Source organism: Lindgomyces ingoldianus, assembly GCF_010093535.1.
Source record: "Lindgomyces ingoldianus strain ATCC 200398 unplaced genomic scaffold BDR25scaffold_1, whole genome shotgun sequence".
NCBI lineage: Eukaryota > Fungi > Ascomycota > Dothideomycetes > Pleosporales > Lindgomycetaceae > Lindgomyces > Lindgomyces ingoldianus.
The window spans coordinates 670,705-697,530 of NW_022985162.1; the positions used below are offsets into that span (position 1 = coordinate 670,705).

General features: G+C 45.4%; 6 protein-coding genes across 6 annotated transcripts; 3 read left to right on the forward strand and 3 right to left on the reverse strand.

The window, feature by feature from the left end:
• Nucleotides 1-6,981: 6,981 nt before the first annotated feature.
• On the forward strand, nt 6,982-8,533 carry BDR25DRAFT_274831 (uncharacterized protein). Its single transcript, XM_033687439.1, has 8 exons — nt 6,982-7,318; nt 7,379-7,626; nt 7,676-7,783; nt 7,836-7,965; nt 8,021-8,045; nt 8,095-8,239; nt 8,289-8,347; nt 8,400-8,533. The coding sequence occupies exons 1-8, from the start codon at nt 7,079-7,081 to the stop codon at nt 8,441-8,443; spliced, it is 999 nt and encodes a 332-aa protein (XP_033554427.1). The 5' UTR covers nt 6,982-7,078; the 3' UTR covers nt 8,444-8,533.
• Nucleotides 8,534-11,867: 3,334 nt separating this feature from the next.
• BDR25DRAFT_308486 (uncharacterized protein) lies at nt 11,868-15,260 on the reverse strand (the record flags this gene model as incomplete). Its single annotated transcript, XM_033691012.1, has 4 exons — nt 11,868-12,733; nt 12,783-13,087; nt 13,140-14,796; nt 14,867-15,260. The coding sequence occupies 4 exons, from the start codon at nt 15,258-15,260 to the stop codon at nt 11,868-11,870; spliced, it is 3,222 nt and encodes a 1,073-aa protein (XP_033554428.1).
• A 2,004-nt stretch (nt 15,261-17,264) lies between these two features.
• Nucleotides 17,265-18,660, forward strand: BDR25DRAFT_347922 (uncharacterized protein; the record flags this gene model as incomplete). Its single annotated transcript, XM_033694341.1, has 8 exons — nt 17,265-17,410; nt 17,435-17,448; nt 17,477-17,504; nt 17,559-17,702; nt 17,769-17,820; nt 17,892-17,969; nt 17,996-18,157; nt 18,205-18,660. The coding sequence occupies 8 exons, from the start codon at nt 17,265-17,267 to the stop codon at nt 18,658-18,660; spliced, it is 1,080 nt and encodes a 359-aa protein (XP_033554429.1).
• Nucleotides 18,661-18,685: 25 nt separating this feature from the next.
• On the reverse strand, nt 18,686-20,788 carry BDR25DRAFT_330323 (cytochrome P450, variant; the record flags this gene model as incomplete). Its single annotated transcript, XM_033692522.1, has 2 exons — nt 20,549-20,788; nt 18,686-20,058 (listed from the first exon to the last, which is right to left on the reverse strand). Exons 1-2 carry the CDS (start codon nt 20,748-20,750, stop codon nt 18,686-18,688), a joined length of 1,575 nt encoding a protein of 524 aa, XP_033554430.1. The 5' UTR covers nt 20,751-20,788.
• Nucleotides 20,789-21,102: 314 nt separating this feature from the next.
• On the reverse strand, nt 21,103-23,204 carry BDR25DRAFT_249664 (uncharacterized protein). Its single transcript, XM_033686024.1, has 2 exons — nt 22,466-23,204; nt 21,103-22,418 (listed from the first exon to the last, which is right to left on the reverse strand). The coding sequence occupies exons 1-2, from the start codon at nt 23,028-23,030 to the stop codon at nt 21,376-21,378; spliced, it is 1,608 nt and encodes a 535-aa protein (XP_033554431.1). The 5' UTR covers nt 23,031-23,204; the 3' UTR covers nt 21,103-21,375.
• A 1,234-nt stretch (nt 23,205-24,438) lies between these two features.
• On the forward strand, nt 24,439-26,359 carry BDR25DRAFT_274841 (uncharacterized protein; the record flags this gene model as incomplete). The annotated part of the gene is made up of 3 exons (XM_033687440.1): nt 24,439-25,606; nt 25,719-26,131; nt 26,186-26,359. 3 exons carry the CDS (start codon nt 24,439-24,441, stop codon nt 26,357-26,359), a joined length of 1,755 nt encoding a protein of 584 aa, XP_033554432.1.
• Between the last annotated feature and the right edge of the window lie 467 nt (nt 26,360-26,826).

The following is a 26,826-nucleotide window of genomic DNA, read 5'->3' on the forward strand; positions in this document are numbered from 1 at the left end:
AAAGTTATATATAACATTAAAAAAGCCTATCTATAGGCATTTTTTAAAGCGCTTTTATTAAAGCGTTTCTATTAAAGCGTTTCTATTTTAGCATTTTTATAAAGCTATGTTTATTAAACTGTGTCTATTAAACTGTGTCTATTAAAGCGTGTTTATTAAACTATGTCTATTAAAGTGTGTTTATTAAAGCGTGTTTATTAAAGCATGTCTATTAAAGTGTTTCTATTCTAGCATTTTTATAAAGCTATGTCTATTAAACTATGTCTATTAGACTGTATCTATTAAAGTGTGTCTATTAAAGTGTTTTTATTTTAGCATTTTTATAAAGCTATGTCTATTAAACTATGTCTATTAAACTATATTTATTAAAGTGTGTTTATTAAACTATGTTTATTAAAGCGTGTCTATTAAAGTGTGTCTATTAAAGTGTGTCTACTAAAGTGTTTCTATTTTAGCATTTTTATAAAGCTGTGTCTATTAAACTATGTCTATTAGACTATGTTTATTAAACTATGTTTATTAAACTATTTCTATTAACTAAGTAGCTTACAGGTTAAAGTTGTTATATGCGTTACATGTATAACTGCCTATAGCGTTAGCATAAAAGTTTCTGCCTAGCATAAGTGTAAAGTATATAGCATTACTATAGTATAAAGCAGCGTCTATAATAAGGATATTATAGGCGCTAAAGTTATTATTATAAGATAAGTACACTAGCATAATATTTATCTACTCTAAGCTTATTTACAAGTCTTAAAAAATTATTACTAATTAGATATACTAGTGCACAAGCTGCTCTACCTCTTATTTAATAGTAAAGTAGTAATAGTAAATATTATAGGCACTATGTCTACTACTTCTACTATTATACTTGTTAGAATACCTGTTACTGTTGCTATAGTAAGAGCTATATTTACTATATATGTAAAAGTTAAACACTATTTTAGTATAAGTAAAAGTTAAGCTAGAAGCTATATAAGTATTAGTTAAATGCTAGTAGTTAAAGTAGTATAGTTTAAACTTTAAACTTTAAAAAAACTAAGGCTTAAACTAACTATCTTTAAGCTACTAAAGATATAAGCTATTTTAATAAGCCCTACTTTAAAGCCTTTTTAAGACACTAGCTAAAGCTAGCATAAAGTTAAAGCTTAAATAGTAAAAGACACTTTGCTAAGTTAACTTAACCTTAATACTTTAGTGTTTTTTTTTATATAGTACTTAAAGCTACTCTAAAGACAGTTTAAAGCTACTGTAATAAAAGTGTATATAAAAGTTATTATATATTAACATTATTTTACTAAGCTTTATTACTTAGATTCTTTTAAAACACTAGCTAAAGCTAGCATAAGGTTAAAACCTAGATAGTAAGAAACACTTTGCTAAGTTAATTTAACCTTAACACTTTAGTGTTCTTTTTTATATAGTACTTAAAGCTACTCTAAAGATAGTTTAAAGCTACTATAATAAAAGTGTATATAAAAGTTATTATATATTAATATTACCTTACTAAGCCTTATTACTTAGATTCTTTTAAGATACTAGCTAAAGCTAGCATAAAGTTAAAACCTAAGTAGTAAAAAACACTTTACTAAGTTAACTTAACCTTAACACTTTAGTGTTTTTTTTTATATAGTACTTAAAGCTACTCTAGAAACAGTTTAAAGCTACTGTAATAAAAGTATATATAAAAATTATTATATATTAACATTATTTTACTAAGCTTTGTTACCTAGATTCTTTTAAAACACTAGCTAAAGCTAGCATAAAGTTAAAACCTAGATAGTAAAAGACACTTTACTAAGTTAACTTAACTTTAACACTTTAGTATTTTTTTTTATATAGTACTTAAAGCTACTCTAGAGACAGTTTAAAGCTACTATAGTAAAAATATATATAAAAGTTATTATTTATTAACACCTAATACTTATTACATAGTAATGCTGCTAGCACCTTTAGAAGGTAGAGAAAAGAGTAGCCCTTTTAGTGCTAAAAAATAATACTTTATTTCTTTAAGTCTAGAAGGTAGTTTTGCCTGCAAGTTTTTTTTATAGTAAGTTAAAAACATGCAACTACCCCTATAAAAGTTAGTATAATAATAAGTGTAAGTTAATCTAGCATACTTAACTTATAACTTAGTGTTATTAGAATAATGCTAGCACTTTTAACTTTTTTTTTAATAGTAAGTGCACTGCTAATTACTTAGTAACTACTTACTTAACTTTATTTTTATAATTTAGCTTATATAACTATAAACTATGTTTACTTTTTTTTATAAAGTAGACTTTATAGCTTTTAGAGTAAACTACTACTTACTATTTTTTTAGTAAACATAATGTTTACTAGTAAGCTAGTTAGCCTAAGCCTACAGCTAGTAAATAGGGTTTGCCTGTTAACTCTAGGTGTAGTATTCTTGCAAGCTAGGCACAGGCGCAGGCACCACTACAGTAGGGGGAGGAGGAGGGAGAAGGGGAGTAGCTAAAAAGAGAGGGTCTTCCCTAAATAGCTACTAGACCTTATTATTATTATTATTATTATTATTATTAGGGGGTAGCAGAAAGAAGAGAAGAGAAGGAGGAAGAGGAGAAGGTAGTAGTAGTAGTAGAGAAGGAGGAGGAGGAGAGAGGCAGAGGCGGACAAGGAGGGTAGGAGGGAGGCAAAGGCAAGGGCAAGGGCAAGGGCAAGGGCAATAGCAATAGCAGCTATACTAATGTTAGTAACCTGTGCTTTTAACTATAACTGCTGTAAAAATAGCAACAGCAACTAATAGCTTATAAGAAGCAAAAAATGCGCCTACTATAAGTTACTTTATAGCCTAAAGCAGCAGCTACTGCTATAGCTTAATGTTTATTTTAGGTTATAAAACCTAGGGCTTCTAAAAAAGACTAAAAGTAAGGCATATTAATGTTATAGTTAAAGTTAAACTTATAACATAGTGTTGTTTATATTACTATTTATTAGTTACTAGTAAGTTATGTGTGTTATACTTTTACTATAGCAACTTTACTATATTTTTACTTTTACTATAGTAACTTTATTATATTCTTACTTTTACTAACTTCTAAAACTTTTGCAAACTCCTAGACTAATAAAGACCCTACAACATATAGTACTTTTTTAAATTATAGAATACTTTAAAACTTTAGCTAACCTTTGCTAATTAGATTACTATAAACTATAATTTTACTTTAAACATTTTAGATATTCTAAGTGCTCTAAAACTCCTATAAACTCTTAGGCTAACTAAGGCATAAAGTAAAGAATTAAAGCCCTTAAAAAAATGCTTAAGCTAATAACATAATTTATAACACATTAAATAGCTTTTTTTTTTATTAGTTACATATTACACTTTTTTACTTTAAAATACTAGTAAGAAACTAAGAACTTTTTTTTAGTAATATAATATATTTCTATCTACATCTACTAATGCTGCCTAGAGTTATAATAGTGTGGTGTTTGTAGCTGTCTTATGTATATATAGCTTGTTCTGTCTACTGCAACTTGCATTATTGCGTACTATTACTAGCAAACTTCTATCTTCTAGGGGCTTTAGCTAACTAGATTAACTAGCGCTAGCAGTTAGTGTTACTAGCCTACTATTAGCCTGCTTTTAAACATCCTAGAGAACTTAGACTACATACTAAAAAAAGTTATTTATAAAATTTTATAAATATGTAACTTTCTAAGTAAGGCTTAATATAATTACATAAATAACACTATATAACATGTTGTTTAAAAGTAGTATCTCTAGTATAGTTAAAGTAAAGGCACTTATAGTTATATAGGTATTATCTAATATAACTAGCTAAAGAACAACGCAGCTACTAGAGAATGCAGATGCGGCCTACAGTGTACATTATAGTGCTACCTTCTTAGTAAAAGTGTTATTCTATTAATAAATTTAAGTAACATAATCTACACTTAAATTTTTTATAAATAATAAAGTATAAACTTAACTAAATTTATTTTACTTTATGCGCTAGTGTTATAGCTTTTTTTTATAACAGACTAAATATATGTTTGTAGACACTACTATGCCTAAAAGTATATTATAAAGTGCTTTAGCATTAGTCTTAAAATATTTTTAACTAAATATAAATAAAACATGCTTATATATCTTATTAACTATAAGATTTACTTTAATAGTATACTTAATTTTATAGTATTATAACAGCTTCTATTATAAGCATGTCTTTATATACACAGATAAAAGTAGAGGTGCTTAATATATAGAGTTACTATAGTGTCTCTCTACCTAAATTCTAGCCTACTTATTAAAAGTAATAAGTATAAAGGTAGAAAGTGTGCTTATTTTTAAAGTAGAAACTACACTTAGAGGCTCTAGCAGTAGTGTAGCTAGTAAAAAAAGTGCAATGTTACACTTTAAATAGTATAAACCTAGTATAATAATAAATTTGTCTTTTAAAAAAATATTATACTTCTCTAGTTAAAATAAAATACCTTTGTAGTAACATAGACTATTAGCTATATTAATTTAGTAATTACTTATGTTTGCCTAGGCCTATATATTAGACTTTGTCTAATATCTAGTAGAAAGCTAGTCTAACTTAGTAGTTTTTTAGCTAGACTTTTATAAGTAAACACTATTTATATTGCTAGTATTACTTAGTGTAAAGCTTTAAGCTAATTAACTATGTACTTTTACTTTATTAACTAGTAACTAATTCTGTGCTGTTTTTCTTTTTAAAGGCTGTCTATTTTATTTAAGGTAAAGTAGTAAAACACCTAGTTTATATAAACCTTTAAAGTTAAATAACTAATATAGTAGAAATATATATATAGTACTTAATTAACTAAGTGCGCGTCTACTGCGCCTAGCACACTGCTAAAGATCTAAGAGGCTCTTTATAATTAAAAACTTCTAGCATATAACGCAGTTAATATTAGAAATATTAACACCTATGCCTAGTAAAGTAGTAGCTACTATAATTTAGATACAGGATATTAGCTTTTTAAACTTAGAATAACATTTATTCTAGTTATATTTTTACATGTTTATAGTAAACATCTCTACTATGTTGTACACACACTATAGACTATTATTAATATTAGTTATATACTAATTATAGGGTTTTAGTTTTTCTGTTAAATAAAGAAGTATTAAGTAAAACTACACTATAGCTAACTAAATAAATATACACTTATTAATAAATATAACTATTTTAGAGATCTCTCTAAAATTAGTATACTTACTTAAGACACTTTTTTTTAGAAGAAAATAAAGACTATTTTATAAGTTAACTTTACTTTATAGTAAAAAAACTACTAAAATAGTAACATTAAAGTAATTAACTAATGTGTAGATAACTTTAGTCTAGTACATATAGCAGCCTAGCAGACAGAAACTAGCGTAGCGTAAGACTGCATCCTCTGCAGTACTGTCTAACATAGTAAAATAGGTAAACTAAATAACATTCTTTTAAAGTATAACTTATAGTTAACTTAGTATTATAAACATAAGTTAAAACTTTTTTTAGTTTAATATAAAATAATATTTATTAATAGCTACTAATCTAATTTAAAACTATAACTTTAGATTTTTTAGAATGTTCTAGAAAGCTCTACTAGAAGCCTACTCTAGCTTTATAAGTAAATAAGTAAATTTTTTATTAATAATTTAAGTAAACAGTCCCTACTAACTAGCCTTACTCTACGCATTAATAATGCATAGCTTAGATTTTTTTAGTTATTATATATTATCTAGCTGCTTATTTTTAAGCTTATTTAGTAAAATAATTTAGATAGTAATTTTAGTAGTTAACACTAAATAAGTATAAAAGATTATGCTCTTACTAAAACTAGTTTAGGTAATTAAAAGAGTATTCTTATAATTAAATATTAGTTGCCTTAAAGTACAGACTTACTTATTATGCAGTAATAAGCTACTATTATTAGCGCTTATTATTCTTTCTTTATAAAGGATCTGTGTAAGACACGCGCAGAAAACGTCCTCTTAGAATTTAACATTATAGACATCCTTAGCTACTAAGATAAGGCTAGAAAGATTCTTTAACTTTATAAATAAAATAAAATTAATTTAAAGCTAAAAGCTTAAAAAAATAGGGCCTTAACTTATTACATTTAAAGCATTTTAATATTCTTACTTTTTTTTACTTTTTTACTATTTTAAATGCTTATCTTTTTTTTTCTCAACTTTTTTTTTCTTAACTTTTTTTTTCTTAACTTTTTTTTTACTATACTTTAAAAGTTTTTAAAAGTCTTTAGAAGTCTCTAGAAGTTCTTAAAAGTTTCTAGAAGTTTTTAAAAGTTTTTAAAAGTTTTTAAAAGTTTCTTAAAAGTGTAAAATCCTTAACGCCCTTCTTATTAACTAGGTTATATAATGTAGTAGGTTAAGTGTAGGTGTACTAATAACTGTAACTGCACACCTATACCTGTTTACACTAAAGTTTTAATTACAGAAAGTAATAGAGAAGGCATGTGTGCCTTAGCTTCTGCAGTTATAGAGGGATACAACATGTAGTGTTAACAGAAGTAATAGGATAGAAATAGACAGTTAATAGCTAGAACATATAACATGTTAAAAACATGTTTAATAATGTACTTTACTTTTTAAATAGTGTTAGATACGTCTTAAAATATGCTTATTATAAAAATAAATACCTCTATTTTTAATTATATTAAACATTTTAATAGATACTAATGCTAGTGTAGTGCTATTACATAATTTAATAGATTTGTAAACTAAAATATATATAAACTTGCTCTATTTCTTCTTAGACGCTCTGTAGATAATTTTACACGTTATTAGTAATTAGCCTCTAATTAGCCTAGAAGACTCTAGAAGTTTTAATTAGCTTAGAAGTCTTAGAAGTTTTGTCTAATCTAAAATAGTATTAGCGCAAAATCATCTGTGGGGCGGCTGACTCGTGAGATAACCTTGGGAAGAGCCCAGATGCATTCATTACGCGGGCTTGGCGTTAACCTGGCCCAAGCTCCTGCCATCGACAACATTCCACCTTCTTAGGTTGGAATATTAGAAGATCCCGGGGGTCTAGAGAGTTCGTTACTAATTCACCGCGTTCATAAGGTCTAAAGAACAATGTTCCGCTGGAGGCCGTGTCTACGCAGCCTGCAACCTCAACGAGCGCTACATCCACGGGCTCCATGTCGTACCTACAGACTGGAACCTGGTGGACGACGAAGGCCACAGTACAAGCGCTTTGAGACAACTTCAAACCTCTTCCGCAGATGGGCCGCGAGACCGACCTTCTACACGGAGATTGGGCTGGTCAGTGTTGGGGTTGGCGGCTTCTACGTGTATAACCTAGAGGAAGTCCCAGTATAGTCCCACTTTTCCTCACCTTTACCGGATCGCCTGCTGACCTGTTGTGCGTTCTAGGTTTCTGGACGTCGCAGGTTTAACATAATAAGTCCCGCAATGGAAGAATCCATCGCTCAGGGAACACTGGAGGAGATCAAGCGAGAATACCAGTCCAAGTTTCTGCCGCGCTGGGACCCGCGAGTGCGCCAAGTGCAGCGGGTATTAGGCAGGCTTATACCGTACGCGGAAAAGGCTGGTCTGCAGAACATCCAGTGGGAAGTCAATGTAATCGAAAGCCCAGAGCAGAATGCCTTTGTCATCCCAGGGTATTGTGGTTACCACACCTTAGATACTTCCTGTACTGACCACACTCAGAGGCAAAGTCTTCGTATTCACGGGAATCCTGCCCTATTGCAAGAACGAAGACGGTATTGCTGCTGTTCTTGGTCATGAAATTGCGCATGTCGTTGCCCATCATACCGCGTACACCGGCCCATTACACGCTTAAGCTTGCAGACACTGATCACTCCTTCAGGGAAAAGATGAGCCAGGCCCCACTTGTTCTGGCCGGTGCTCTTCTTCTATGGAGCTACGATCTGTCCTTCTACACGAGTAGAATGCTGATGGATCTGTTCTTGTCGTTACCTGGGAGCAGGAGACAAGAGGTATATCAACGATATCTCGATACCTCACTTTGCCTGGAGACTAACCAACTAGTAGGCCGAGGCAGACTACATTGGGCTATGTGCGACACCCAAACACCGCTCCCGCAAACAAGCTACTGACAGCTTCAGTAATGATGGCCGAAGGATGCTATAACCCCGAAGCCGCAATGGAGTTTTGGAGCCGAATGGAGAAGTCGGGGCAAGGATCTCAGCCTCCTCAGTTCATTTCGACTCATCCCTCTCACCAGAACCGAGAGGAGAAGATTAGGGAATGGGATGTGAAAGCCTACAGATCTGATTGCAGCATGCTAATACCTTACTAGGCTTCCCAAGGCTCGCGAGAAACAAGAGAACTCTGACTGTGGTGGGCTGATGAGCTACGGTAAATCTTCTTTGTTCCCCTATACAGTGGGACTTGACTAAGAGGCCTCTAGCGGACCAGTTCGGAAGGGCTTTTGGCCAACTGCGGTGGGAGTAATTACTAGTGGACTGGCCCTCCTCAAACCGATGATTTAACCCCTGTAATGATAGGTCTATGTAGGATATGGATGTATGCTCAAGATGTTACGAGGAATGAACAGCTATCTCGCGCCTCTCTTACTGTCTCAGCATTGTTATCAAAGGCTATTGAATCTGCTGCCCACCTGCCCTGTTATTGTGCAGTATTTTTAACCACTGGAGACCTCTAACAACTCCAAGACGACTCGTCAGGCCTGCGTCCTAACCGAGAGGCACATGGCCATTTAACCAAAGCCTTGTCTTCTTTTCAGCCGGTGTTACTTGGGCCAGCCCTGCGCAGCATGTTGGATATCAAAGAACATAACGAGGGCCCGTTTCCTCTACATTCTGCCTCCTCTATTTAACGATGTGCTTGACGATGTGCTTGAGCTCCTTTCGTGTTGGCACTACACTTTTTTACTTGCGACAAGAACACAACAAGGATCTAATCTCAATCAGAGATTACCATCCCCTCAATATCCTCAGAAGTTCAAGCAAGAGGGTCAATTGATCATAGCTACCTCGTACTCCGAGTCAGATGTCGGGTCAACGCTACAATTGACAGGATGCATCCTCGGGCACTCGGAGAGTTCATCATTGAGAGAAGTCGACAGATCCACAGAACCATTTGGGTCGTTTCAAGATCTCGTAAAACCACCTGGGCATGGTGGGTGCGATAAACGGGACAGCTTTCATTCGCAAAACTAGCAACGCGTCTCAAGATCTCGTGTCTTAATACTTCGCTTAAAGCTTGAAGCTAGACCTTCCAACTGAACATTTCATTAGTTAATGTCACTACCCAAAAGGAACCATTTCTTCTCATTGCCGGTTGGAGGATGCGGCAAACGACTATTTGGAGGGACAGGCTTGGAATAATGCGACAAATCAGCATAGTCTCGTCCCTGTCGAGGCAGAGATTTTCTGATCAAAGTACCTGCAGGCTGCAGCGTTCCTTGTCTGGTCACGGAACCTCGCACAACATCCTAGTCGAGAAGTTGATGGGGCAAGGAACTTGCGGTCGGCTAGCCGTCGCTTCTGGTGTCACCAGTCAGCGAGCTTGTCCGGAGATGGTGGGTGACAGCCGTTAGATCGTAGCTCGATCGATACTTTGATACGCTTCGGGGAAGTTTAATTCACGGCTTCTATTTTGAACACGACTGGAGCTAATTGGTCTTAAGGGCGGTCGCGCGACTTGCCTTCTCTGTGCGTCAACTGCAAAGGCACAGTGCGAAAGCGAACAAGAGACATCTTTAATCTTCCAATTCGAGCCGACTGATCCCAGCCAGTCGTATGATTGACGTCTAACCGTTCCAATGCGCCCCACTCTGCGCGCAGGAAAAAAAGCACGAATTGAGAAAAATACGTGGAAAAGCGCCGAAAAAGCACCCCGTGTCGGGATGGATGGACGCAACATGTCAGGAACCTCTGGCATGTGCGAAGAAAGTAACCACTGTCATGGAGACCTGGGTGTTGGCCACGAAGAACGGGTCGAGTAGGACAACCTGATGGTGGGTAAGGTGTCATGAGCAATGGCTCCGGACTTTTCATATCTGAGACGCTTGGAGATGTCTCTGTGTGTCGAGCTGCCAGCCTCCCGACCCGACCGGCTGGGACGAGGGCTGCACGACTAGAGAGCAATAGCAACAGGAGGTGTTGTGATGTGGCTGAACCTGTTCGTTTCGTTCCTGGGCTTTTCTTCAAATTGCACACTGACGCAAGGCAATGGGGCCTTGTCCCTGCCTGCGGTGCAACCGGAAGATGATCCTTCCCTGCCTCTTTCCAGCAGTCCGCCTCATTGCTCGCCGAGGCCATTTTTTATCTGTGCAGATGCAACCAATGAAAGGAGGCCCAGAGGATCAAGTCGCAGAACAGGATGCAAAAGGGTCGCCTTTGGTCGAATGATGCATCCGGCTTCATGGCATGTGGTCATCCGGCGACTCTCTCCGTTCAGCACACCATTCCCACAGAGTGTGTGAGGAGCCCTTGGTTTGACGCCTCAAATGGGATTGAGAGCTGAGGCCATGTTGTTCCAGAAGTGAGGTTCACTATCTGCGAGCACTAGGTCAAAGCGATGCAGTTGGTGGTGTTTCCTTCCCAGCAGGTGTGCTTCCATGGAACACGCTGTAGTCTCGGGCCAGATTTCAGCAGCGGGTCACTTTCTCGTCTTCTTCTTCTTCTTCTTTGCCAGAAGAAAGTCCAAGCCCTATCTGGCACTTTGAAGAAGAAAAGTAAGATTTGGCGACAGCCATGGCGTTTGTTCGTTTCGCGTTGAGATCTTGTCCCACACCGTTTCCAACGGTCAGCCAGGGCGTTAAGAAACCCTCGATTAACTTTCGCTTTTGCTTGAGTAATAAGAAGGCCTTTTTTGTTTTAATGCTTGTTCTGTCTTGCGATCTTCAGTCTTCAATCTGTCGATACACGGCCACAGCATGCTAGCCACACTCAAGCCACAGACTGTCCGACGACAACGGTTGGGTTACTCAAACTAGCAGCACTACATCATCTCTCCGTTCACGGGATCGATCGCAAACATCAGAAGGCTGACCCGAAACACGTTATCATGCTTATGGTTCCACGGGAGGGGCTGTGGGCTGAAGCAACAAGGTCAGAAGGCCGGTCTTATGTGCAGATGAAGCCAGCCTCATCCTCCCCCGATTCTGACATCCATCATGCCTGAATACCATGGTGCCATTGCTGAGTTATTCGCCGGGAACGATGCAGACGGATTCGAGAATGCTGTGCGAGGTCGGCAGTCGTAGAAGATGAATGGTCAATAGGTCCCCGAAGAACCAGGATATGGGAGCACACGCCTCTATGATATCAACATATATCAGACGGAGCATATACATATGAGTACTATCTAACCTAGTATCCAATACGGACTTCAAAATTTTGGCCAAAAATAGAAATAATAAGAGCCCGTCAAGGCGTATCTGATGGCAACACCCTTTATCTATCCTCAACCTGCCCTTGGTGACCCAACTGCGGCGCACCTATATATGATACAGAGGCACAGGTTGCAGCACGCTCGACCCGAGCGCGATGGGGGTAGCAACTGTGGAACAGGAAAGATTCCGGAAATCGGCACACGATATAAAGCGTCAATGCTTAGAGAAAAGGCGCATGAAGGCCAGGTGTATCGATAATCGCTAATACATGGTATCATCTGAAGATACCTGAAATAGTGTCGCAGAATTTTCCAACAACAAGCCAGTCCGCGCAGAGGCTGAACGTGTGGTATCATCCATAGGAAGCCCCCAACCTGACGCCAGTGAAAAAAAATAATCGCCGAAATGAAGAGGGAAAAAATAGAATGGCTCTGCTCGCACATTGAGCCGAGCCTCACCAACCGAATATATGCCACCGTATGCTACAAATATACAGGAGCCGTTATTTCGTTGCGCTTAAGTTTCTTCCATGAGTGCTTGGTCGTCACCAGCCTCACGCCATTCGCGCGATCGCTCCGACAGCCGCTTGACACCAGTAATGCGCTCTGCCCAAAGGGATTCGGAAGGGGTGCGGAATGTGTAAGCCCGTTGTGAACTGATTACTCCAATAGCTTGTAGGACTGCCTTGCGTGAATCCCGGCCGAAGACTGCAGGGTGGTTGATCCATTCGAGGGAGGATTCCAGCTCTGCATCAAGCGCATGCATTGTCGTTGCGTCGATGCCTGCCGCGGGAGTAAAAGGATTCTCTGCATGAGGGGAAGGGGTCCTTGGTCGATCGCTACTATCGACTGTCGGTGACTGTCCAGCACTCCCAGATGCGCTTGGTGGATCGTTACGCCGATTACCGGGAGGGGGAGGAAGTGGAGGTAAGCCGCCTTTGCCGAGCCCCTTTAGTATGCTCCTAGTCTCACTCAAAAGATGATGAGCTCGCTCGTGCTGGCCACGGGAAACAAGAGTCAGTGCGCGCGTTAACATATCCGACGTCAACAACTCCATACGCCGCTGCACTACATGAGGGTGTGGAGGAATGGGAGGTGTCGACGGACGCCCATTTGAATTCTTCTTCGAGTTCGAAGGTAGAATTGTAATTGCCAAAAGAGATTGACGAGGAAGATGAGAAAGAGTGCCCTCCCGGAGAATATCGCCGTAAGTAAGGTCAGCTTGTATCAGAGGCACCTCTTCAACGCTGAGGCTTCGTGATTCATCCTGGTCCAAAGGGCCGCCTAATGCTTCTAAACCTGAAACGATTGTTTCCCAGGGGTCTTGGGGAAGTTGCTCTGGTGAAGCCGTATCGGGAGAGATGGCCAACTGCACAAGAATATCTGCACAAAAGTAAGTACATACGCATCAAATGGGATAGGTTTCGCAAACCTCTCTTGTCGCCAAAACGGAGGTCGCCCAGTGAGGCCTCGGCATCCCGTCCAGTGGCGCGTTTCGTAATCTGTAATGCGCCGCTGATTTTGACGAATTTCGCGGGAGATCCCTCCGGAAGGCGCAACTTTAGTTTGACATTTTGATGTGAGGTAGTTTGGAGGGAGCCTAGGCATCCAGCCACGCACTCTCGAAGCATCATCCAGTCTTTGACATAGGTATAGGATGCCTTGGTCCGGGTGGATAGTTCGATCATAGTGTCTGGTTTGTGGGTGAGACCGAGACCGAAGGAGTGAATGGCGACCCTGCATAAAGTCAGTACAGACTAAGTCATTCAAATCATGCATAAACACTTACTTGGCAGCCTCGGCTCGAGAAACGACAAAATCAACACTCTCCGCATCCGAAGTGGACGAATCACTGATGAGCAAGATGCTGGATACGGGATTGTTCGACTTGCGCTGCATAAGGAGGTCCATGGCAACGTTTGCACCCTCGACCACGTCGGCCCGCAGGCTCTTCTGTCCTACCGGGCGGATGGAGTCAAGCACCTTCGGCCAGCCGTTCCAGGCTTTGCTTGTCATGCCGACAATGGGCACGCCTCCCCCACTGGAGCCAAAGGTAACCAGCCCCATACGATCCCGCTCTCCTAGATTGGAAACAAGGAACTTCAGGGTATCGCGTAGCAGGTTAATCTTGAGACCCTGCATGGAGGAAGAGACGGGGATGACGACCACCATATCGAGAGGCACGTGGATTGGTCCAGCAAGCCGCGGTTCTGGTAGGCCAGCACGCGAGTTGGTGTACTCGGTGGGCGCGGTGACATTCGATCTTGCGGCTCCGTAGGATGATGAATTCACGGAAGATACCCGCCTGGGTTTTGATACCTTGTAGTCTTCTTCATCGGTACCAGAGTTGTCATGGTCGTAGTCCGGCATCCTAGTGGGCGGCGGGAAGTCCATCCTGATATCCATCAGTGCGCGCCTCCACAACTCGAGCTGGCTCCGGTTTTGGAACTGCAAGTGGAAGGACGGCAGCTCGGCGACGGAAAGGCTCAGGGTCAGAATGGCATCATCGGGGGAGTGCTCGACCTGGTTCAGGTGCTTCTTGATGAGGATGGACCCCTTCAGGGTGCATTTGGGCTTCCGGCTGGCGGACTCGGCGGCGTCCCACTGCGTAGGTTGGGCAGTCTTCTTCTCCTTGACGCAGATAAGCATCTCGGAGAAGAGATAGCACTCCAGCTCCTGCCACGACTGACGATCCTTGCCCACACGTACATGGCCGTGCAGGCGTAGCTTCCCGAAACGCGAGAAGTCAAGGCCATGCCAGTTGTCGACGCGGGCGTGTAGGTCCTCAGTGATCTCGTCGAGGGCCTCGGCTGACTCGTATGCGTTGTCGAAGGGCCGGCTGTGAGGGGGAGATTTGGCTCGGCCAAAGTGGTCGGTTGTGCTCTGGATGGAGGGAAGTGGCGGTGCGCCGCGCATGTCCTCGGGATCCGCCCTCCACTTCCCCTCAACCACCTCGACCGTCACCAAGCACGTCAGGCTCTGCTGCTGGCGCGACCGGCTGAGAGTTGGGAACTCGCTGCGGACCGTCACCATTGGCGCGGGAATAGGGCTCCTCAGCAGGCCGCGCGGGCTACTCAGGCTACTCTCCATGGACTGCACATCGTAGTCATGTCTTCTGCCATCGTGCGTAGCCGCATAGTCGCCAGATGATGCTGCACCGGTTGCCCCGCTGTCGCTCCTCATATGCTGGCGGGACATGGATGAGCCCATCCGCTCCGAGCGTTCCCGGCTGTGGCTGCTGTCGCGCTGGCGGAGATGCGGGGGCGGGTAGCGTCCGCTTGGATCGCTGTCGTTGCGCGGGCGTCCATGGCTGTGGCTCTGACTCTGACTATGGCTGAGGCTGTCAGAAATCGTCTGTGTCTCCCATGGTGTTGGCGTGTTCTGGCTGCTTCTACCCCCCTGGCTGGAATCGTGCTGCACCGATCGAACGATTGTGCTGAGTTTCTCTATGTGCTTGTTAGAAATTGACGCCTATTGCTTCCCATCTTTCTACGCCTGCCCGCGTACCACACTTACCTAGATCTAGCACGTTGCCACCTCGGCTAGTGTCCAAGCCCAGAGTCGCATTGCATGTCGGGCAGTGTTGCGACTCGAACTCGCGGATGTATTCGTAGAAGCAGGCTTCGTGGGAGACATGTCCACACGAGAGCTGCAGGATGCGTTCGCCACGGAGTGTGTGTTCTAGCGGCTCTTCGCAGACGGCGCACTCGCTCCCAATGAAGGTCCTCTCGCGGCGGGTTCGGGACCTCTCAATGTCGAGCACGCCGGCCATGCCTCTTGCAGACCGAGGAGGTACAGTCGAGGCGAGAGTGGAATTGCTTCTCAAGGCGTGGGAGTTGAAGGGTTTGGCGGTGTCGGAGGAGATGTGGGATGAACGAGAGTGTGGACGGAGGCCTGCGAAAAAAGACATGAGCCGGTCAAAGCTTTGGAACAGGACGAAATGAGCAGTGGGTGTATGTACTGTGGTGGGCCACCGGCGATCCAAACTCGACGACCTTGGGCTTCGTCTTTGCCGAACTTCTGGTGGACTTTGTAGACCTTTTGCGTGTCTTACTGCCCAGGAGGCCGAGCTCGAAGAGGTTCGACTCAATGTCGGACGAAGCTTGTTTCTGATGGTGATGGGGAGGGTGTCGGCCAGAAGACGAGTGGAAGCCGTTCGACATGGAACTGGGTGTGAGGAGCAGACGGGCAGGCTTTTCGTTCGCTTCAGGCTCGTTTCAGCATCGAGACTGCGCGGAAGATCGCTGGGAGGAGGCCACGGGCTGGCGGGACCTTTAGAGGGGAGTAGCTGGTCGGTTCGGAACCCTGACCGGGGTGGAGTGGCACCGGGAGTGAAGACAAGAGACAGGGGATTAATTACAACGGCGGGCCTTTCGCAGAAAATACGTCGCGGATGATGGGGGTCATGGGCAGCTTTGCGGGGATCGGTTTGGCGTCGTGAACATGGTGGATATATCTCGCGTTTACAGCTAGTAGAGCCTTGACCAAGGGCAGGCAGTGCGGGCAGCGGCCTGGCAGGAAGAGGCCAAATAGGCCATGGGTCAGCATTAGCAGAGGAGCGTGGCCCGTACCGACACTGCAGGCTGTCGCATTCCCCTGTCTTGGGGCGAATCCGCCGCGACGCCTGCAGAGGCGGTCGCACAGAACGACGAGGGATCCCTTCGCTCCACCGGGTGGGAGCACAGGGTTGGCGGCGCAATAGGGGGCTTTAGCAGCTCCCGGTGGCGCAATGACTGGCAGCTCATTGGCGTTTTCAATACGCCCGATTCAGCGCAGACGAGGCCGCCCGCGACAGCGGAACACACTGGCTGCTACTATTCAGTTTTGGGGCTCGCGCAAGAGTTGCCGACATCCGCTGGTGGTCTGGTTGATATTGAGGCTGGCAGAAACAGAGACAGTAGCAAAAGGACACATGAGGTGAGTCGAGACGGGCGGTGGGATGCAGGCGTCGGCAACGATGCCAGGCCGGCATTCGACAGCCGCAGAGCAGAACAGTGACGGCAGTAAGCTCGTGCTGCATCCGCGGATCGTCGAATGACCGCTTGAGCTTGGTAGTTTTGCCGGCTGTGGGCTGTGGAACGACGACCGTTCTTCGACTTCCTCTCCACTTCGAGCATTGGCTGCCCGAGTCAGGACGCCGCGTTTAGAGTTTAGTTTGCTCGGAGGATTGAGCAGCTTCCAAGCAGCGCTCCAAGCAACGTCTCCCGAGCCTGCGCAATGACTGGCCGGGCGTGACTGTGAAAGTAAAAGTTTCTGTGTGCTTTATGCAGAATGATGCATTTCTCCAGGTGACATCTGCAGGGCTGCTGAGCTCTTCTTTGCAGGAAGTTAGAAACAGGTGCGCTTGTGAACGGCTCAAGAAGCTAACCTCTTTTAATTTAGACATTCGAACCGTGGCCACGCTTTGCTACTTGCTATAAGGTTTGGCCGAGGCGCAGAGGAGGCGTGCCGTAAAAGGGGGGCTGTCACGATTGACGAGCTCGAGTCCTGACTCCAAAGTGTTTTAAGGTTGCACGATGGCGGATGGACGGCTCGTGAAGTAGTGGAGATGGTGGTTTCTTTCCTTGTGCCCAACGAATGATACCGCGACGGCGAATTGCGCAACCTCTGCACATGGCAGCCACGAGGGCAGCTGATGCTCGCAAATCTCGTCCACCAATCTCTTCCTGCCCCAACGCGAGAGCTGACGAGGTCCAGCACGGCGTGTGTGTGTGCACCGCGGTAGCACGGTTAAACGCAAGTCAACGGCCATCCCCAGTGCTTCCTGGGGAAATCCGCCGGATCCAGTCCTGGCGCGAGCTGGCCTGTTCAACTGTATTTTAACATCACCTCGTTCTCGCGCATCGCCTGCCATATCGACGGTTCTTTTTGATGTCTGAAGCGTCTGCTTTTTCAGCCCATCATTCGATTCCATATGGCAGGTGACCGGTTCCCCTATCCCCGAACTAGCATGTCTCTAGTAGTGCATGATCTTCGGCCCTATTCTAGAAGCCCTCTCAAAGCACTCCCCGTCGTCTGGGCATTGACCGGATCCATCGCCTTCCTCTTCATTATTTATCAGTCATTACTACTACTATGATTCAGCGCCGACCTAGATGGTGATCGCCGCGACAATCATGCATTAAGCCACGTGTGCAGAGTACCGAAGACTAGAGTGATCCACTAACTGACATCTGACTCTCCCGATGGGGCGTTTTGGACCACGAAGGATCAACCTTGGACTGACGCTGGACTATAACACCCATTGTAAGACTTGTTCTTTTGATTTGCGGGCCCATGGTCCCTCGATTTCGGCTCCACAATGCATCGCTCTCCCTTCCTTTATCATGTTCATTCTACACATTAGATCAGGGTCATCCTGTCTTTCTGAAATGCTTCACTGAATGTCTGATTACTTGATTACGTGCCTCGTCTCCAGGCACGTGGCGACGTTACGGCTGTTCCCCAACTCCAGGATTCTCTATCCCACGGTCCGGGCTACAGGGACAGCTGCACTGTATTGTTCGGGTTGACGCATCCCAGACCATTTAAGGACAACTAGGCCCCCAAGGAGCTTTACCAACTCCGAGAAGGCAACCAAAAGGGTGGTTTCTTAGCCCTGATCATAACCCTTCTCCTTGTGTAGGCTGCCACGCGGTGGGATAGCGGACAAGCAGTACCTTTATGACCGCATGTGGGCTGCCAATTCCACGGATTTTGGAGAGATGGTTCAACTTTGGCACTCAAGGTCATAGGAAGCCACGCATCAAGACTTGGGACGCTTTTTACAAAAAAATAAACAAATATTCTTGCGTTTCCACCCAGCTCGTTGGCTAGACACTGCATCGAAGTTCTACCTTAGTAATATCTTCTAGAATAACTTTCTTTTTGAAACCCATTCCACCTGCTTTTTTCTCACTTCCTCAACCCCAATAACCATGTTCCCTCTTTTCCGTTTTACTTCTCCTGAAGCCACTCACATTGTCCTTCCCTGCCCAGTGTCCGGCGCCAATACTCATTCCAACCTCGCTCAAATCAGATCACTGCATATGCAACAGTTTCCATTTGCAACAATTCTCAAGCGCCACAGATCAACCCTAAAATGTGGCTTCGTAGCTACACGCCACGCAGCAGCTAGGGGCGCCCCCGGTGTCCACCATTTCGGTCAAATTAGCATGTGTTGTTCTGGACAAATTGCCCAATGCCTACCTAGCAACGGCCTACGACACCGATTTATGCTAATGTACAAATATACAGTGCTCACAAAATTTTCCTTTGCATATGTTGGCGCCACTTCGTCACCACTTCGTCACCACTACTCTAATGGCTAAGTCTGTCTAGATATTCTCTGCCATCTTACCTCACCAAAACCCGCACCCCCTTGCTCCCCTCCCAAGGCGCTGGGTTAAACCAATCCCGTTCAACTTGCACATCTCTTTCCTTAGTCTCAAACAACTCCAAGTTAATCAGCTTCCCCTTCCCCTCTCCCCCAGCCCTAAACATCGCCCCCAGCGCAAGAAACAGCTCCAGGTACGCCAAAGGGAGACCAACACACATCCTACTTCCCGTCGAGAATGGTACTAACCATTTCCTCCTTTCTTTTACATCCTCTACCGTTCCGAGCCAGCGCTGCGGATCAAAAACGTATGGGAATGGGAAGACCGTGGAGTTGAGATGGATATTATACATAGAGGTCATGCTAATAGGAACCCCGGGCGGTATCTCCCAGTCTTGGAAATTGAGGGAGACTGATGGTGAGATGCGTGCGAGACGGTGCGATGTGCCATGAGAGAGACGCAGTCCTTCATGTATCACAGCGCTGAGATAAGGTAGTCGGTACAAGTCGTGGTAGGAATACGCTTGGGGGAGAGAAACTAGTTCGGCGCAGAGTTTTGAGTGAACGTCCGCGTTGGCGAGGATATGGTATGTTGTTACTGACAGTGTCCAGGCCGTTGTTACAGTCCCGGCGCCGAGGAGAGTCAGACATTCTTCCGCGAGCCGTTGGAGAGATCTCTCGGGGGCAGGGAGGTGAGGCGATACTATCAATTCGTCGAGTAGACATCTTTCTTGATCTTGTCCCTCTTCCTGTCCATCACCACAATCTTTCCAGTTCATCTTGTTTGGTGCTATTGGCCTTCTATTCTCCGCGGTATGTATTTTGTCCGCAATCCAGTCCTGCAGCTCGAAAAGCTCTTTCGTCAGCGGGTGCACCAGTTTAAGCACCCTCCTCGGCACCTTCTTCATGATACCGTAAATCCAAGGAACTTGTTTCATCAAATGCGTATTCCGACTCAACTGCATCATAAACATATGTCTTTCCTTCCCACCACCAATTTCCCATTTCTCCTTTTCTAAAAGCCCAAAGCTGGTTCCAAACACAACTTCGCCTATTATATCAGCTGTTAGGGCCGTAAAAGCATCGACCAGATTCACGGGGTTATTCGTCCACCTGCTCTCTCCAAGTCTTTCTACCAGCCTATCAACAAACTGCCTTACTTTTTGTTCCAGCGCAGCTGATTTTTTCTGTGCGAAATATGAATTGAGTGCGGCGCGACGTAGCTTGTGTAGCTTGTGGTCCACGGTGCCTACGGAAGCGGAAGTAGTGCCAAACATCTGGGCAGAGAAAGACCATTTGTTGGTTTGTCGAACAGAAGATGCAACGTAGAGGGTGTGGTAGAAGGTGGGGTCCGAAACGTGAATTTCAGACGGGTTGATGCGAATTATTGGACCTGTAAATGGGGGTTCCGTTAGCAAGGGAGGGGACTGAAAGGCCGAAGAATGGGGCCAAAACGATTGCGCAAGGGGTTGAAGGATATTTCGTAGAATAGCTCTGCCATCCATCTTGGAATGCTTTATTGTCCTGTTCATTAGACGGCGAGATCTCCTGCCCGTTGGTGCTCCCCGGAGCGATCATCCGCATTGAGATGACTCTTCGACCGTATTGCTCAGAGCGATGGAAAAATTCTACGTATTTGCATGGAGTCAAACTTTGCCCTCATGATGCACACCAACTAAGGAAGGTATAAATGCTCTCTCCACCATAAAGACAGCACGCGGAACTTATGACAGGCGGTGATCATATTTGCTTACACTTTCTGTCCTCGTTTCAAAAATATTCTTCACGTCGAAGCGGACTTTGGTATCCGCGTGAGCATGTAGTTACAAGGGCTCTCATAAAAATCACCACTGCTCAGAACACAAACTTAAATAGAGACTCACCATAACGACGATGCCACTCCTGTATCTTCCAGCCAAATCTCCCATCCCTCACCACATCATACCAAAACTCCACCCAAAAGGTACAAGCTGCCAACCGAGGGCCTGGGAACTTGGTGATTGAACTGAAAAAGAGACGATACAGGCAAACAACGAGATAAATAACGAAAGTGCCAGCAACTAGGACGCACGGGAGAAAACTCATTTGTGGCGTCTGAAGGGGTATTCTTGGGGAAAGAGGAGTGATGCCGTGTTGAGGGGAGGGGAGGTGAGATTTGGTGAGGTACTTGTTGTATGGTACTTGCATGCACAGGTGCAGAACCGGCCAATCCCGAGATAGCAGGCGATATCGGCATCTGATAAATGGCCGTGTCGAACGGATGACTTGTGCATGTGAAGTTCGAAAACAGAGGCTGAGGAATCAAGCATATCTAATCCAGGTATCATCGACTGGCAGGATGTTGAGCTAATGCCCAATCTCATCCCACATAGTTCGCATGGTTGACTCAATCGGGGATAAAAGTTTGCCAAAGGCAGTGGACAACTCTTGCATGATTATTAACGTGATATGTTGGATTGAACATCGTACGAATGTACGAGGTGTGAAATTGCTGAGCGCTATCATTACAAAATTGAGAGTTGTGATAACTAATGCTCATCTCTTTTGTGATGATGCTCGCCTTGTGCTTCGATGCAAAGGAATCCTCCCCCAGTGCGCCGTCGCTATGCAATTAAATAATTAAACGAAAAAGGGTTATGGTAAGACAGTTTATCGAGAAAAGAACAGCATTAAAAGAACCGCTCGGGGAAATGTAGCGGGGAAAGAGATTTCAGATCTCAGGAAGAGGCGTTGGAGGGGGAATACCACCCCACTTTCCCTCTCCCTGCCTAGGGTTTTCGTTGATAACGAGCAGTTTTCGCCCGCCGCAGAATCCGCCCGGCTTCGCAATCCTTTGAACTTCGCGATAATGGCCCGTTAAGTTTTCTCCAGTCGCATTGCCGACGAGAGCGCCTGTGGGGTCGTCGTATTCCCAGACCTTTTCGGTTACCCTTTGCCCTGGCATTTCCATCTGTCGTGGGTTGAATGAGGGGAATCCAACTATGCGATTTAGGATGTCGTGTATGAGCGAATACAGCTTTTCTGGTCGTCTGGTCAAGGGTAGCCAAGACAAAGTGCGCGGATCATAGGCCACGCGAACGAAAGGATTCATAAGAATAGCCGAGTCTGCGGCCATGCCAAGACCGGTGCGGCGGTATTCCAGGTCGGCATTAATGAGACAGCATTCGGATGAGTCCCAAAAGGTGTCTTCTTCGGCGCGGAACCGTAGCGGTGACGAGTTGGGCGAAATGGGTGGTGGGTGTGTCGAGTTCGATGAGGATGCAGTATGAGAGGTTTGCAAATCCTGGAACCATTTCGCCTCGAATGCAGTCATACCTCCCCAGCAGCTCCGTACTCGGACCGCATCCGATCCTGCCAGGACATCTGAACGGCTCGTAGAGGAGCCCGCACTAGTAAACCAGGGGTAAAAGGGTATTCCCATATTGTAGCCATCCAGATCTCGTGTTGCGAATCTGTCGTAGAACTTGAAAGGGTTAATGAAGTCTACCGCACATGCTGCACCGTAGTTAGCTCGCCCGTTGGAGTCCACGTTTGTGGAGAAAAGGAGTTGAGCGGCCTCGAGAGGAACAAAGTTCACATCATTAATGAACAGCAGCCGGTCAAATGCTACGGGCGATTCTTCTAGTGGTCTCAATGCTCGGTTTCTGACCTCGGCCAAAAATGTAATTCTCTTTATACGGGTTTCTCCGGAGGGGAGGATAACGCGAGGCATTGTTGACATGTCGAACTTCTCGCGATTGATGGTAGAGTTACCTAACCGATTAGATAGGGCTATACAAAGCAGGGAAAGGAGAACTCACAAGTAACTTGCCTTTGGAACTCAACAAGGGCATCTTGAGAGACGGGGTCGGGGTCATTCTCATACAGACTCAGATAGACGTTTTTTGGGCCGAGCAGGTCGACCAGCTCCAGCACAGACCTTCCCCATTCGCCAGAAGTCAATGCCCCATTGGTCTCATAGATGGAGGCAGCTATGAATACTTTTTCGTTGCGCACGTTGGCTCGGCCGGGAAAGGTACTCCGTAGTGACAACTGGCGAAGCTCATTGTAATGGGCGGGCGCGTAAGTGTAGGAGGGGAAGAAGAGGGACCAGAAGACGACAAGAAAGAGGCAGAAGTAGGGGAAGAGGAAGAGGGACCAGTAGATGAGCCGGAGGATGGAGCGGCGCCGCCGTCGAGGGGTAATAAGGTGGGCGTAGGCGGCGGGGTTCAAGATGTGCTTCACGCCGGGCAAGCGCACGACCAGGAGGCCTAGCCACGAGGAATTTGAGACGGAACGCTGGAGGTCTGGAAAGTCGTCTGCTTCGAACGAGGCGCGGGGCAGCAGCTCATAGTCGTGCGCAGACCGGCGAAATCTGGCGGACATAGCATCAAGAAGCAGGCGAGGTCGCCGGCGGGGAACAGTCAGTCACGGGAGGAGGAGGAGGAGGAGGAGGAGGACAAAGGTGGAGAAGGAGCCATGCAGGCGAAGGGGTGGAGGAGTGGGTTAGATAGGTATGGAAGAGGATGAAGGCTGAGGCGTGGAGTTTGCTGATGACAGCCGTTATTGTGGACGAGGATCCTTTTCGGAGAAGCGCGCAGGAAAGAGGCGCAGTGCAGAAAGGAGCATCCGGGTCTGTGCGCCGTGGCGGCGGGTTTGGCCCAAAACGGCGACAACACCACATACTTTCTCCCATCATCAATCACCAAGTAGCACTCGTGGACTGCATTGAGCATCATTCAGGGCTAAACTTGCCTCTATATCTATATCTATATCTGCGCGGCTCTTATGGCTAACGTACAGCAATGCGCTTTCCAACTTGAGAAGCCGCCCAATTTGTAGATTGAAAGGGTAGGCACGCATCTGGACACGTAAGAATCGTAGTGAGTTGAGGCAGGCACGCATCTGAACAGGGAAGAACTGTGGGGGATTGATGCAGGCGCTCATCTAAACTGCCCTGGAGGTAAGTGTTGCAGTGAATCAAGATAGGCTTGATGCTGCTAAGACCCCGAAGCCGCTTCGTCTGCTATCCTTCGGTGGAGGTAGTGATGAGATTGGCCGAGTCGAGGGGGGAGATCGTGAAGGCTGATGCTTGAGAGTCTAAACACTCTATACGCGCAAACGCACTCTAGGCACATCTGCTGCCTCTCCCCACTTGCTCTCTCTTTCTGTCGATAATCATCACTACCCGTGCTTCTCCACGAGATTCCAGCTCACTTACCTCTATGCTTCTACATGTTCCCTCTCTTTTCTATGTCTTCTAATTCGCTCCCAGCATCTCGTCCTCGCAATCGTGAGGAAAAGCTGTACCAGAGTGTCCTCGACTTTTGCATTACAGGGTTCGGGAACCTCTCTCTATCTGGGCGGCGCCGGGCCACGGCAAGTGGTATTTTGCTCGAAACTCCCCTTCACCGCCATTATCTCTAGCAACCCATACTAACGCTACTCGCCGTCTTGTAGTTGTGCCAAGCCTAAATACCAACAACAAACAAACTCCTCCCACCACCTTGCGCGCGGCCTCTTCCTCTTCTGTTCCCCCCCCTACCCCCCAACTTGGAGCATCAGCTCTTGCTGCATCAGCTTTGCCATCCCCACCTCTGTCGCCGCAAGGTTCGATGTCGCACCGCCTGTCTGTATCAACTTCAGGTTTGTCCTTCACCCTCCATAATCACGTGGATTTAGCTTCAATCCTTAACCCACCTTCACGTTCGTCTGCTAGTGTCCTCTTCACTTCCATGCGTTCTGCCACCCAGCTCTCTGCTGTGCTAATCTAAATCTTTCAGCACCCGTTGAAATGAGCCGCGCCTTAGCTCGACCGGCTGGAGGTGAATTTGGCCCCCAGGACGCGCGAAGCAACCTCGCCGTGCAGCCTGCAGCCGTGGTGCCTAAAATCAATCTAAAAAAGGCGGCAGTCAAGATTGTTCGTCCAGCTAGCGGTCTGCTGCCCACTGCCCCCAAGATTGTTGCTACTCCGGTCACTGCAAAAGCAAAAATCGAAGATGGCCATGAGCTCTTGTCGAGCACGGTTCCACCGACATCAACAAAGCTTGCGGGCATTGAGTCTCAGAAAATCAAGCCTGAGGTGGATATCTCTCCACCGAAATCTTATCTTTCAACTTCGAAGAACAACGCTGCGTCCGCCCTCGATGCTATGTTTGCGAGGTTGGACTCCCAGAATCTAGCCACTAGCCCCGACCCTCATCCACCTTCGAACGTTACTACTGAAGGCGGCTCAGTTGCCAGCTCTTGTGCTATTTCCATCTTATCAAAAGAGGCACCTGTCATTTCCCGCAAGGATGCTCAGAGTGTCGATTCCTCGCCTCAAGCCAGGTCTTTAGAAGACACAGAAAAGAAGCAGACGGTACTGGATATTAAAGCAATGCCAGCTGAGATGCAGGGCAAAGTTATTGGAATGGCTGTGGAGTCAATGTCGAAGGAAGAGCTGGAACGAGAGTATCTCAAAACAGCCGCCGAATTCCTCAATTCACTACCTACGGGAGCTAGAACAGGGTCGGTAATTCCTATCCAGTCAGCTATGAGAAGCTTCCACCAGTTTGCCGTTCCAGAGGCCGTGATTAGTTCCTCTGCCAAGGCTGAGACGCTAAAGCGCAAATGTGTGGCTGCTGTTGCAACCTATCTTAATCAGATTCCACAAAATATCAACGGCGGGTTGAAGGGTGATGTGGTCTCTAAGATCTTCGAAGACGTTAAAGGGGACTTTCTTTACTTCTGTGCAAAATTAGTGGATGAGAAGGTCTTGAGAGTCGAGAATCTGAATCAAGTTCTCGGTCTGTGCCATGTCCTCAACAATGCCCTGTCTGCGGGTGGCGACGATGGCGGGAACAAATCTGTGGATCCTGGTAACCCTGCGAAGACTGAGAAGAATATCGCAGCAGCCATATCAAGACAGGAGTTCCCAGCTCCATTATCAGCCTGGCCAACCCAAGGGAAACGAGAAAATGGTGAGCTCAATATCTTGATATCATCCAGGGACAAGTGCCGCCAACTCCCCCAAGCTTTTCTCATTCCACGATCGTTCTCCCCAAGAATCCACTAATACTGACTAACTTCTAGTTGCCGGCATTCGCACCGTGATCCTCAAAGGTGTCGCCAGCCTCCCCAGCATCAACAAGCTGCAGGCATTTGTTTGGGGTGGGCGACTGGAGTCGCTCTCCTTTGAACTAGGGAAGGGAATTGCCTTGGTCAAGTTCTTAACCGCCGAAGGCTGCAAGAAGTACTTTGATGCTACCGTGAATGGCATTCCAATTCCCAGAGAGAAAGAGCTCATCTTCGTTGAGTTGGCGACGGGACCAAATTCGTTGAATGACGTTCTCCAGAACTGCATCGAGGGCGAAGCCTCTCGTTGCGTGCGGGCTGTGGATGCCGACGAGGACTGGGATGACATGGTGTTATTGAATCTCGCACGAGGGAAGGGTAAGACAAAGCGAGAGGTCGATCGTATCAAGCATGGCCGGACTGTCAAGGGCGTAAGATTTCTATTCCATTTCCCTCAAGTTTGGATTCTCTAACAATCCGCTCAGCGCTATTACATCGAGTTCCGTTTCGCCAACATTTACAATGCTCTCAGCTTCAAGCGCGCTTTACAGGATGACATGGACTGGGAGCAATGCACCATTGGGTTTGCGAAGGATCCTTGCGAGGTTGCTCGCGGCGTCCATCTCAAGGATGAAGATGAGGATACGGGCTTCTTCTAGGTAGCTGAAATGAGCTGGCACGGGAGTTGTTTCAATTCCTGAGTAGCAGAGACGATTTGCGGTGCATCCGGACCGATTCATGCCACTTCATTACTGATTCGAGGAGGCAACGGACTAGGTGTATGATGTATGATAGATTTCGGGATAGATGGTCGACTAGTAGCAGGGATGATGTCGAGCACGATACTAGCACATCTCCTACTTACCAGCAGAATTCACTATTGATTCTGTACAATACAAAGGAAAAAAAAACTTTCATACAAAGCTTTGACTAGGATCTTCTCTAATAAACCCCCTACGTGTTTAGGAAGTGGCTGTGCATGGGAATAATCATGTTTTTCATGCGTGACCTTGCATCCTGCTGGCTGTGTGCTTGACACAAAGTGACCTAAGAACGCTACCTTATCCCAGTCGGGCATTCCATTGCGCGACAGCATTTCATAACACTATTTAGTTCCTAACAATAA